Source organism: Pseudonaja textilis, chromosome 1 (genome assembly GCF_049901715.1).
Source record: "Pseudonaja textilis isolate UNSWEBS1 chromosome 1, rPseTex1.2, whole genome shotgun sequence".
Lineage (NCBI taxonomy): Eukaryota > Metazoa > Chordata > Lepidosauria > Squamata > Elapidae > Pseudonaja > Pseudonaja textilis.
Window position 1 is genome coordinate 41,009,663 of NC_141990.1, and position 13,803 is coordinate 41,023,465.

Here is a 13,803-nt window from a genome sequence, read left to right on the forward strand (position 1 = left end):
AGCACGGATCGAAGCCTCGCAGAGACGAGGTTTCGGTCTGTCTCTGAAGAAGCTCAAACCGGAAGTCCAAGAAATTTTATAATTTTTGATTAGTTGACAAAGACTCAGGATTTTGCCATGCTAAATCTCAGGACCTTCGTACAAGCTGCATTACAGTGTTATTCTTACAAATTCATTTTTAATGTTTTCAACACCTAGACATGTGTTTCATCTGAGTTTAAAATTAAGTGATAGATCTAATTTATCTAATGGTTTGTACCAAATACATCTGACAACTGGAATTCATGTAATTATTTTGTCCCTTTGAGACTGGTTTTAATCATATATCATACTAGGTCAGGGGTATCCAACCTTGGCACCTTTAAGACTTGTGGACTTCAACTCTCAGAATTCCATAGCCAGGTATGCTAGCTGGAGAATTCTGAGAGTTGAAGTCCACAAGTCTTAAATTTGCCAAGGTTGCATACCCTTGTGCTAGGTAAACATATTGCTTTGTTTGTTAAGAGAGATAGTTGAAATTCAGGAAACATATTTGGGTTTCTTAAATAATGCTACATATTGTTATCTATGAATAATCATGTGAATCATACCAACAATTTCCTCAGAAAGACACAAAAGCTTTGCAACCTGTCTCACCAGTAGCATGGATGCCAGTACTGTTACTTATACTACCCATATTTGAGTAATCTTTGGATGGATTCCACCTTACAAGAAAGAACACAAGCTGTATTTCTATATAAACATTACAGAAACTCTGGTGGCAGTAGTATTTTATTATGAACACAATCAAAAGTTCTCCAGTCTTCATTGTCATGTATCAGCCATTATTTAGTTACATCTTAAAATTATTTCCCTAAAACTTTTTAGGGATTTTCTTAAAAAAACAAAACAAAAAGGGGTATTTGTGAGCTAAAATAGAAATATCCTGAAGAAATTCATTATACTACAGCGATACTTGGCAATCCTAAAATGATCCTCACTGTGGTTCAGAACATGAAATAGAGCCTTGACAAGGGGTCTTACATGACGCATGGCAGGACTATCAGACAATGTAAATGCACTTTAAGTGGATTACATCTATATAACAAAATCTTCACAACAGGTTTAGCTGCCTAGCAACTTACACAATAGATGGTTGGATAAAACGGATTACAAGCCATTGATTAGCCCCAGACAAATATACGGCCAACCAGCCAGTCAAGTTAATTTTCACTCTAAATCACAAATGACACATCTTGGCCCTCTGGCCAATAATTACAAGAGAAACTTAGACTGCTGTCTGTACAGATTGGTGACTGGAAAGTTGTTATAGCATAGTTTGTCAATGGGATCTGAATATAACTTCAACTCCAGAGACAATTTTCCTAGGAGACAATAATCCATTTGTCATAATGAGATGAACACACTCATTTGAGGTTAATGTAATCTGTAGTGCTATGAGATGTCTACATAGTATCCATTTTACCCTATATTTATTAACATTGCCACTTTTGGGAAACTGTTTGGTCTCTACCATCATGCCACTATCCATCTGTTTCTCTTCATAGAAAAGAATCAACACCTATATTTTGTGAGAATTGTTTATATATACAGATTTTGTATACAACTTCTTGTGTTTTTGTAAATTGCCCAGGAAACTATATACTAAATTTATTTAAATATTTGTAAATTGCCCAAGAATCTATATATCAAATATATATATATTTCTGCTTAGGTAAATTGGAAAAAGTTGTTTAGAAAATGGAATTGGTGTGTATGGTACTCCCCCATGTAAGTTATTTTAATGTAAATTTACAAGGTGTAAGTTGCTCTTTAAAAAAATCAAGTACAACTTTCAGAAATATTCTGTCTCTCATAAACAAATGGATATACTTTTCCTATTTAAGAAATATAGGATTCTGTAGAGTCCTTGATGCTCTCTCAGAGCTTTTCAAAATACTTAGGCTCTGGAAAATACATTGCCCTGACATGGAGAATTTTGACCTGACAAATTGGCTTATTGGATTGAGAACAAGAGCTGTGCTCATTAAGAAATTATTTGTAAAACAAGCAAATGTTAACATTCCTGTTGAAAGATACAATAAATATTAGGGGTGGGGCAGTAATGGAGCTTGTCACTCTTCCAGAATGAATGGTGTAACTGAAGTGCTGATGGTCACACAGCCTTTGGGGAAGGAGAAAGAAATGCTAATGTAAATATAATATCCCTAATAGGGGTTCAAATGTGCTTATGAGTAGTTCCCCTGGCACTCACTAAACACCCAGCTTATTTCATTTTTTCTTAGATTACTTTGACTTGAACCAAGTGTCATATGTTAGAACAATCTTTATCTTCAGGAATGTCCTCTCAGTTTAACATAGACCTCATAGGAAGGTTTAGGATGGGTGGGGGAGCATGGCCCCTTTATGATTTGCACACTTCAACTCCCAGAACTCCTGAGCCAGCATGACTGACTCAGGAATTCTGGGAGTTGAAGTCTGCAAGTTATAAAGGGGCAATTGTTCCCCACCCCTGGTTTTTCAAATAATGAAAATGCTCCTGTGGTTTGTTCAGAAATGTGCCCTCCTAGCTAGAAAAAATACAGAGGTGATGTATAATTGGATTATAATCTCCTTGTGCTTAAAAAAAAAAACCCAGGTAGAACAAAAAAAATTGGTTTATCTCTGGGTGTTTTTTTTTTTTTACTGCTAACTGCTGAATGGTTAAGCACCGCAGGCTAGCCATTTTCTTGGAGAGCCAACAACATGCTCTCAAAAAGTCAAATATGCCCCTCAGGCTCCAAATGGATACTGATGTGGAAAAACATTTCTCTTCATAGTTTATAGTTGCCATCTTTCTTTCCTTCTAAAATTCCAGAAGTTGAGTCAGCTTGGACACTGAGATTAATGTGCACTCAATTCCACTCTTGTTATTTCACCCACAATACAATAAAAGGGCTAAGTGCCCCATGGATACATAAAAATGATAGCTGGAAGAAGACAACTGAAAATGTTTTGACAAACCATTATTTTTGTTTGTTTTAAAGGGGAAGGGTCTTGATGCTCTCCGAGATTGGTTGTTTTCTTGTAGACTTTTCATTAACCAAACCAAGAAACATCATCAGTTTGTTTTAATAAAAGAGTGATTAAAGCAAGCATCAACACTGATCCTTTAAATTTTGGTCTATGGCTTTGGCCTAGAATGTCAGACACCAATGTTGGTATAGACCCTTATTTTTATTTTTTTATGAATAATTTTATTAAAAATTACAATTGCACCAATAAAAAACTAACACAAACTTTAAAAAAGAATAAAAAGAAACAGAAGGTGCAGAAAAGAAAAGAAAAGAAAAGGGAGAAAAATAAAAATATATAGTAAAGGAAAAGAAAATATGAAAAGAAATGACTTTCCCCTTCATCACAACTTATAAACAATTTTAGTAACGTCTCCTAAAATACAGCAAATGGTTTCTTCTTCCCATATCCCATCTCTTAATCTTAAATCCTTAGAGGCAACCATGGCCCCTTAATGCTAAGTCTAGTGTACCTCTAGTTTTAATCATGTACAATAATAGTTAGGACTGTGATTTGGAACACTTCCAATTCAAATAGGACACCAACCATTCTTTCACTAGATAGCCAAACCATAGATATTGCAGAATATTGTAATCTGCCTTACATGACTGTAGTTCATATATGTGAAGCATCAGAAAGACTCATGCAGCTATATAAACTATTAAGTATTATGCTTTTCTGATGAATATTATTGCATCTGCTGCAAATGAGATATGTAGATTTCAAAATCTGAAAGGCAGATTTCAAACATTCTGATAAAGGATGTTTTTTTTCCACAATAAGCTTAGTAATAGAAATTTCACTATGCTTGGCACAGCACTCAATTCCATACATGTCCTTGTGACATTCTTTTTCCTGCAGTTCAAAAAAAGCATTTCACACCAAAAATTTAGAAGGGAACCTAAAATGAAAGACATAACAGAAATCCAGAAAATGTAGCTATTATCATTTTTCCAGGTTTTGAGACTTGAGAATCAGAAAAAAAATCTATTTAACTGTTCATATTACTAACATTATTTTAATCTGGAAGCTTTTAAAACTTATTCTAATGGATTTTTCAAAATAAAATGTGTAAATTCACATTTGTATTTCCACATCCTCATCAAAACTCCTAATACTCTTTCCCCAGTTTTGCCCAGCCCTAAAATGATAGTAGGCAATTCAAGTTCCCCCTCTAATCTACCCAGGCACATCCAGAATATAACATTTATTGTTATAGCAACAAGGTTGATTTTTTAAAAGCCATTTTCATCAAAAGTCATATCCAGTCATAAAAACCTGAAACACGTTATAAGAAGGGGGGCGGGGGAGAGAACTGAATAATTTCAATCCCACCCACTTGGTGGACACCATGGTTGCTCTCTGTGTCAAAATACTTTTTTAAAAAAGGCATGGCCTCAGCCAGGTTTAAAAGTATCACATTTTTTTTTTCAAATACAAGGGTTTTCAGATCCTTCAGATCTTATTTTTCTTGAGCCCATGTCACCTGAAATTTCCTAGAAGCAGAACACTCGAATTATACCCAAGATAAACCAGGTTGGAATGCTTGCATTTCTATTGCACCAGGGCTTTAAAGTGACATTTTGCCAGACCATATCATAAAAATCACAAACTTTGTTTATTCTGAAAGTTTAGAAGTTTCATTTGCTTAGAATGCCGTACTTATCAATATTTCGATGAAGTTATATAACAATTTCAAAAGGAGAGAGTAGAACTGGCAAGGAATTCTCCTTTTTATACCTTTAGTGCCATCTTCTGGCATTTCACGTGCAATACAATATATTTATTTTTATATTAAAATCTGTTAGAAGTAAATACATTTTTAAAGAAGTTTACAGTACAGAATTAGGTGGTAGATTGTGGAATCACTGAAATAGTTTTATAAATATGGTTTATATAATGAGTTTTCAATACCTAAGTGCAAGAAAGCCCAACAAAGAAAGGACATTGTACTTAAAATTTCACAAAATGGACAAATGAAAGCAACCTTTAGCAAAAGGAGAATCTTAGGAATCAACACCTCCTTGGGAATGGATGAATTAGTTTTCCACCAATCCATATTGCCATCAAATGTGAAACAGACACCCAAGTTTCATGCAAGATACACAAAACCCATTGTTCTGTTGCTTTGCAATTCTATGCTTAAAATGAGAATGCAACTTTGCACTTAATTATATATTTCAAAGATATCATTTAAAATATTTTCATTTCATAACTTATTTTTCCAGACATCTAACCCCCCCCCCTCCTCCTAACATATTTTGACAATTGAAAATGTTAAGGCATAAATAAGTTATTAAGTTATTATCATCCAGGCGGTGAGTATCATCCAGCTCACAGGAGACTTCAAACTCCTTGACCAGATCAGTAGTTAGGTATGGGATAGACGATAGCTTACCTTGGTTTGGAAGCAGCAGTAGAGCTGTGTTAAATAAGGATGCTTTCGTGCTAATGCCAGAATCCGTTTTTCTGTCATTGTACAGTCCACATCATCATCTTGAAGAATGACATCTTTCTTTAAGACTTTCACAGCATATACTTCATCTTTACCTTTGAGTTCTGCCAGCATAACCTAAGGTCAAGAACAACGTCTCATTTATAAAATACACTGCACACTTTTCAAAAGATACACTAATAACAACGGGGGAAAAATAAACCATCACAAGCACCTTACAGTAAAATATTTTACAAAGGTCCTATGTACAATATCTATCTGTCTGTCCAGCTACAGACAAATTTGTACATATCACTTAACAGTTCAAGGTATAGTTTGACTTAGATCATGAGCTCAATATAAAAAGGTAAGCAGTGTCATCTCTAACTGAAAAACCAGCTTTTCATGAAAGATAATAGAGTCAAATTCAATACTTGTCATAAAGTTTAGTATCCATGTACCATTTATTGTCAGGGTACCTTTATAATGAAAGATATGCAGAAATTCTTGTGTATGATGAACCATGAAGAAATTTTTGCACATGTTCCAATGGCTTCTGGACAGCTGCTATAAATGAGAGTATATTTGTAATCAATAGCAATATGCCCATTCACACACTCAAAGTAGAGGGTTTCTATTGCTATTAATGTATTATTCTTAAATAAGTAAATAGAGTACTTCACAAGTCTAATTTTAAGCAACTGTAAAGGAAGATGACAAAAAAAAAAAGAATATATTTTTTATCTTTAGTGGCTACTTCTTATAAGCCAGAAGGGAAAGGATACAGGGGTATACATATAAATATTTGTAATTCAGGATCTTTGGCACTAATTAGAAAGCCAAGGATGGACACAATGATTCTACTTTGAACCTGACTGATAAATTTCTGACTGATAAAGTTCCATTAGACGTCCCTCTAAGTAAATCAAGGCACATAAGGCTTATAAGATTTCTCAAGTAAACCAGAGAGCAAGCCTGCTCTATCAAGTCTCACAAGAAATAGCCACAAACTTTGGACCTTTTGCCAACACGGTTCAATATTCACCTTCCCTTTACTATACCAAGTGTTTCTGCTTCTGGCTGCATGATCCTTATCCACTTGTTCATGAACTAACTCCAAAATGGATAGGGCATGATGTGAATCTCCTCCTCAGAAAGTTTCAGTCAAGTAGTTTGCATATTCCTTGCGCCCCAAAACTCAGTCTCTGAATGCAATTTTAACTGGAATAATCAAACTAGGTATTAGCTAGATAAACTGAATAGACCACTGTAGAGTTCTGCAAAGTCGTTGTGTGATCATTTCACAAATAGTCCGTTAGTTGATCTAAGTCCTGCAGATCACATCAACAAAAAGCAATTGCAAATAAATTTATGGGACATGCATAAATAGCCTTCTTTAATTAATTATGTAGTTAAAATATATCAGTATTTAGTAACAAATGAGATCACCAAAGACATTGAAAGGCATATAAATTAGCCTTTATATTTGTACTTCATAATACAGATTAAGATGTCATCAGAATCAATGTACATTCAATATAGACCTAGTTTATGCTGCAGATGAGAGCCAGGTTCAAGATTTAGCAAAACTATACACCTACCAAGAGCCTATGGATTGGAACAACTTATAATCAAGTGATTCCTCTTTCCCATAGCAACTTGCCTATTCACTCAGGCACCATAGTTAGTGGCATGAGGCAACATTGTAATATATGAGAGAGGGAGGGAGGGAGGGAAAGAACGAGAACTGGATTGGAGAAAGCTGCTTGTTCTAGTACAGCAACTATTGTTGTGTATCTGGAAAATGCTGCATCCATGTTCTTACATATAAACATTATGTATACATCCATATATAATCTTATCCCAAAGAACATAGATCAGCATTGTCCAGATACACAGCAATAGTTGCAGTACAGTACTAGAACAAGCAACTTTGTCCAATCCACTGTTTTCTAGTTTGACTAGAAATACCATACTTCCTAATCAGCAGTCAGGAAAGCCTCCGAGTTGCAGATAGAAACATACAAAGAAAGTGCACCTAGGGAATGTTCAAAGAATATACCATGACAAAGAATCATGGCAAAGTTGGATCTCTTTTTTTTAATAACACAGATCTTCTTGAGTAAATATATTGGCCCCAATGAAGATGTCTGGCACATGTCTATGACCTTTAGAATTGTTGGTATCCCTGATTACCTTGCACAGAGCTGAAAAAACCAACAATGGTTCTATAATTATAGAAAGTGAAATTTGTCCTTACTTTTTTCACTATTTTGTAACTGCTTTATAGGGTATAGTGATTGGAGCCAGAACAAATACAGTCTAATATCTACATGCCATGTTAAGTTTGCATAGCTGGCAAGCTGGGAAAATAAGCAAAAAATTATTTGATTTGCAAGATCAGAAAAAGCAAAACAGGAATTATCTACATAGAGAAGAAATGTCAATCACCTGACAGAATACTTTCTGCAGTTAGGCTCCTTGACAAACATAATTTAGCACTTCAATGATTAGATGTCAGGCTACAGAACTTTTCCCATTCACTCAACTAGAATGAACTTCTGAAAACGTATCCAAACGTATCACAAAGGAATTCTTTATTGAGATGAGACAATTCCTGTAGGAGTTCAAAGCAGCGTCTGAGGTCTCTCAGGCATACAGGGATACATAAGGGAGTTTAGAACCCCTCCCCTTATCTCGATGTGTATTTAGTGAAACAAAAGCCAGTAAGTTAATTCCTCCCCACCCCTCTTGTTAGAACGAACTATTCAAGAGTACTATCCAAAGTACAATCTTGCCGTGGAATTTTTATGACTTTCTCATCTCCTGGTTGTGCCTTACAGAGGTGATAGTTCTGGCCATCTGGCTTTTCTCCCTCCATCGTATCATGTGTGGGTTATACAAATTCGATATAAGATTAAATGTATTCAGGTTACATCAAGAAAGGATTTCTTTATCAGCCTCCCCCCCCACCTTTTCTTCTGAAGAAATGACAGATACATGGATCTGACAGTAGATATGCATTCAACTCATAGTATAATACTGACTTTTTTAAAAAAACAATCTTTGAAATGAGAAACATTTCTGCTACAGCACTTGTAGAAATTCACAGTTATACATTCTTTCTAGAGTTCTTTCCTGTACATAGATGGCAACATATTCTTTTATAAGAGTAAAACAACAATCATGTGTACAAAGACACGTGAATAGAATGTAGAGACTGGTCTTCTGCAACTACATCTCCAACATCAGCTTTTGTCAAATTACTCTCTTGAAGATATATTGACTTATGATTTTCTATAAGGTCGGAAATTCTAGAAGTTGCAAATCTTCATGCCTAGAAGGCATCAGTTGAGAAAAAGTTGACTACATTATCCATTGATTCAAACTAACCCACAACAGAAGACTGAAGTCAAGATGATCTGACAAGAATCCATTGTACTTACCAGCTTAGATCTGACAGCACTTGATGGGTCAGCAAGTTTGTCTGTGCCCTAAATATATCTGCACTATGTAGGTGGGATGGGAACATTTAACAAGCAGTGCCAAAATGACTGGAGAAACCAAAGTCAAATTACAATTTATTTGTAAGATTTGTACAATGGCAGGGATAAACTGAGGAAGTCCACATGACTTTACAAATGACTCCTACAGACTTCGGCATGGCCAGTACATGACACATTTGGCCTGTGGGCCGCGAGTTAGACAGTCCTATTAGATTCTTCCTTCCACACATTTTTTTTCTTTTCTATTCTATTTTTAAAAGTATTTATATTTAAATTTCTAGTTATGGGCAATATACTTTAAGAGCAAAAAGCAAAAACAAACAAGAAAAAATAATGTAGGAATAAAAAACCAAAACATAAATTAAGGCCAATGATATAGCAATGATTGAACTGCCAAAGGCTTATGGGATAAAATGTATTTAACTGATTTTAGAATGTCAGCAAAGTTCAGGCCTTGTGTACCTCTGGGAGGAGAAGGTTCTGAAGGATGGGGGCCATCACAAAGTTTGTCTTATCCTCATTTAATGTATTTCACTGGAGAATGGGGCGGGGTACTTTTAACAGCCTTTCTCTAAGTAAATAAACTGGACAATCCAATCCAATAATGATAACGTGATGCATGATATATCTTACTGCTGAACTTTGAAGGAAATAAAAGCACTTTGAACTGGCCCCAGAAGTCTAATATCAACTAACACATTGATGTTACTATTATTCTACATAGATAAGTATTAACAATTATACTATTTGTAGCTTCTGGATCATGTCCAAAGACTATCCCAATAGAGTGCACTGTAGTAGACTAATTACATTGTGATCAAGACATGCATTATTAATACCAGAGCATCCTGGCCCTTCTACTGGGAGAGTACAACACTGTCCAAAGTAACTAGCGGGACCAAGTTTATATTATGAGGGAACCATATGTTTGCTAGCAAAACCATCTTGGTAAGATTTAATCTGAATGTTGTTTCACCTCATCCACATCCCTGTTTTCAGATGCTTCTTCAAGACTTCCACATCAGCTGCTACTCAGCCTGGGATGCCATGATATTATTTAATCAAATCAGCCTATTGATAGGATCTCATTCTGAACTTACAATTGATATCTCCCAGAGGTTTCATGAAGAAACGGAGGAAAATAAAGGAGAATTGAGCACTGTTTAACCTCACACTGTTGCTCCCATGAATTCAAGTGCTTCCCTACCTAGAACATAGACTAGCATCACTCATTTATTCAGAAAGGGACTTAACCACTGTAAAATGAATTCTCTTTTACTTCCAACATTTTTTTGATAATCTATTGAATGTTGCTGAGAAGTTTAATAAATAACATGTAATTCTGGGAGAATCTATGGGTTTTTATTCACGTTGTCATTTCAAACTTGGGAAATAAACTGGAATACCACTGGAATACAATGGGAAGGAATTGCTGTATATGTTTGTGTTAAAGTACAATAATAAAATAACCAAACTAATTAAAATGAGTAATAATTTATATAATTTAGTTTGGTCTCCTGCTGACTGCTTTTTGTAAAGCCCTTTTATGTGGCTCTTTCTTAATATGCTATTCCAAGGCTGTTTTTGCAAAACAGAAGTTGCACATCTTGGCCATAATTTCATGTGACAAAGAATGTATTTCTATATGTACCATAATTGTAATGGTATACAAGAAAGACTTAGAGAGAGACAGGATGAAGAGATGCTGCCTAAGGAACAGTCAGATAAGAGACCCCATAGCCTGCAGCAGGATAATAGGTGAAGAAAGGGACTCAGAAGGGACCCTCCCAAACTTCTGAAGCTGTAAAGGAGATGGTAGGATATCTCTAGTTTCAGACTTGCAATAGTCTGTTAATGTACCCTTACAAAAAGTAAAATTAGATCATCTGATCATGTTTCCGGTCTGGTCTACCTGAGAAGCCTGTAATATATTCATCTTAGGAATAAGGATAAGGCAAGTGACCAAAAAGAACCAAGTAGCATTTATAGGCTGCTCACCTTTCCAAAGCTGCCTTTTCCTAATACTTTAATGAAATTAAATTCGTCCAGGCCCATTCGCTTTGACATCTGAGCTTTGATGTCTCCGTTTTCCCCATTCTCCCCGGGTGTGTTAAGTTGGCTATCAGCTGAGCTTGTTGCTGCTCCCCTATGTTCTTCTCCCCGATTGTCAAATGATAATGCTTTCCTGATGTTATTTTCAAGCTCTTTGATTTCTGTGTGAAGACAAAAAACAGTGCTGACAGGCAAGATATTTTACAAAAACCTCTGCAGGATTTTATATTAATTTTAGAGACATGTGAATTATGTCAGATGCTTTTTGAGTCACAAAGAATGAGAGGTTATGGCTCCCAATTTACCCATACTTTCTTGACTGAATTTAAACTGGTCTAAGGGCAGAAAACAAAAGAATATTGTGGGAAAATGGAGAGCAGCCTATCAGATTTTGGCTCTGCTCCAGGATTCCTTTGAAAGGTTCAGAGCCCTTAAAGGGTTCCCTGACATTACACATTGGAGACTTAGCATGTGACATAGAATTGGGTTGCTTTGACATTTTAAGGCAGCAGTGATAATCTGAGACTGCAGGATTAAAATGTCTTCTGGCTATTATTATTATTATTATTATTATTATTATTATTATTATTATTATTATTATTGACAACTGGTAGTGTAATTTTCTGCCATTTAAATGCAAATAAAAACTCTAAACTCATCATTAAAAAAGAAGAAATAGTTGTGTGACAACTATTTGTCTTTTGACCCCACTCATTGTGGGCACACAAAAGACACTACCAAATATCATTTTTTCCTTGTTTGAAATGATTAATTATTACATCCCAATAATTGATGGTTTAATTATTGGGAAGTTTTAAAAACAATTACACTGTTGGGTCCAGACAAGATTTTAAGGCTTTTTGGAATCTCATCAGCATTGGAGCTATACAATGATTAAGGGGACGTCATTCCAGGCATTGCTACAAGAAAAATATGTTTCCTGGTTTCCAAAAAAATGACACCGCTTAATTGAGAGGATCTGAAATATGCCCATTCTGCCAGACCATATTGGGCAGGAAGAGATCACAGAAGACAGATAGTCCTGCAAATAGCCAGATGCTATTCCAGGTAGGGTTTCACAGATGATAACCAGGACCTTGAATTATACCCGGCAACACAATGGCAATCAGTATAGCTCAAGAAGCAGAGATTAGTGTGCTGAGACGAGGCAATCACTGCTTGAAATGTTCTGGACCGATTGAAGCTTTCAGGGGAGAGGGGTGGTCTTCAAGAAAGCCCCATGTAGTCTGCACTGCAACAGTCACATTGTGAAGTGATAAGGGCATGAATGAATGTCTGAAGGCTAACTGATCCAAATTATGATATTGCTTAAAGGTTGAAAGTTCTGTTAAATTAGAACTGGTGGAGCTATTTTTTAAATGACATAGTTTAATCAAAATGTTAAGGTAAATGCAATTTATTTATTAGGAGAAAATAAATGTTGATGAACCTTGATCACATGGGGAAGTCGGTGCTGACTTTGATCTGTCATCTTCTCCTGGTGAGGATCCAGGAACTGGCGGTTGAGATTCTGCACCTGGAACAAGCTAAGAGTAATCCAACAAAAGAGATACTTAATCACAGTCATGTGCTCTTCTGACATGACATTTATGAGACACTAAAGATGTAACATCACATAACAATGCTTTTCCGCAAAAAGTAACAAAGAGTTAACCTGGCATTGTAATTCTAAAGCAGGATATTTACCTGGGCCATGTAATTAAACAGAAAGGCAGATGAATATACATTTTACCTTTAATCAAAGTTTAAATCTGGAGTTCATCTTTAACCTTTATTCAACCTTTAAATCCCTTTAAAAGTCTTATCTTCTGAAATAAGATTCTAATAAAATCTTCATGCTTAATATGCTTTTCTAACAAAATATCCATGACATATGAAGCCATGGAAGATACAATTTCATGTTAAGATTTAAATATATACAATTTCATCAGAAATCATTGCTGAGCCTGAAGTACCCAACAGTAATGCAAGATAACCTCTAACCATTATGAAACCCATCCTGGCCACGCCCACCCCCAAGGTCAAACGCAACCCTGATGCAGCCCTCAGTGAAACCAAATATCTACTGAATTGCTTCAGAAGAATGTTATTTCACTGTGTTTCCATTTGACATCTATCTATCTATCTATCTATCTATCTATCTATCTATCTATCTATCTTGGTATAACTATTATATTCTCCATATGTACACAGTATACTTTCCAACTTATATGTGTTTGTGTGGAAGGGTCAGTTTTGCAAATATCTACTGAATTGTTTCAGAAGAATGTTATTTCACTGTGTTTCCATTTGACATCATTGTAATAGCATGGAGGGCAGAGAGTTTTTCAACTAGATAAGAGTATTTACATTTAAGAGTATTTACATTCATGTGTGTTCCCAGAAAAGGACATCAAAGCAGTGGCTGTGGTGTTTATGTGGCTTCCTGACAAGAAATGTTCTTTCTAACAATTGAAAAAAGAATGCAACCATCTGTGACTTCACTCAGGTCACATCAGTCTAAGGGACAAATTGCTAATAATTGTCCCTTAATATGTTCCATATGCATGATGCAGTTTCAGGTTTTGATTATAATTTAATTAATTACAGAAGGCAGGAGAAATCGGGGGACTGGAAATTTTTCTTTTCTTCCAGTATGCAGAGCCCTTCTTACCCAAAAGTCAGATTCCTAATGATCTGATTTATGATAGACATAATTTAATTTCTATTGGATTACTTCTTTGTGGTCTGGAATCT

General features: G+C 35.4%; 1 protein-coding gene across 2 annotated transcripts in view; it reads right to left on the bottom strand.

The window, feature by feature from the left end:
• The window catches only part of PRKCE (protein kinase C epsilon), a 304,751-nt gene that overhangs the window by 66,353 nt on the left and 224,595 nt on the right, over positions 1–13,803 (bottom strand). For both annotated transcript variants that reach the window (XM_026695854.2, XM_026695853.2), the window contains 3 exons: positions 12,497–12,593; positions 10,993–11,207; positions 5,453–5,626 (listed from right to left, as the gene is read on the bottom strand). In XM_026695854.2, coding sequence (XP_026551639.1) covers positions 5,453–5,626; positions 10,993–11,207; positions 12,497–12,593 — 486 coding nt within the window. The remainder of the gene's footprint in view (positions 1–5,452; positions 5,627–10,992; positions 11,208–12,496; positions 12,594–13,803) is intronic.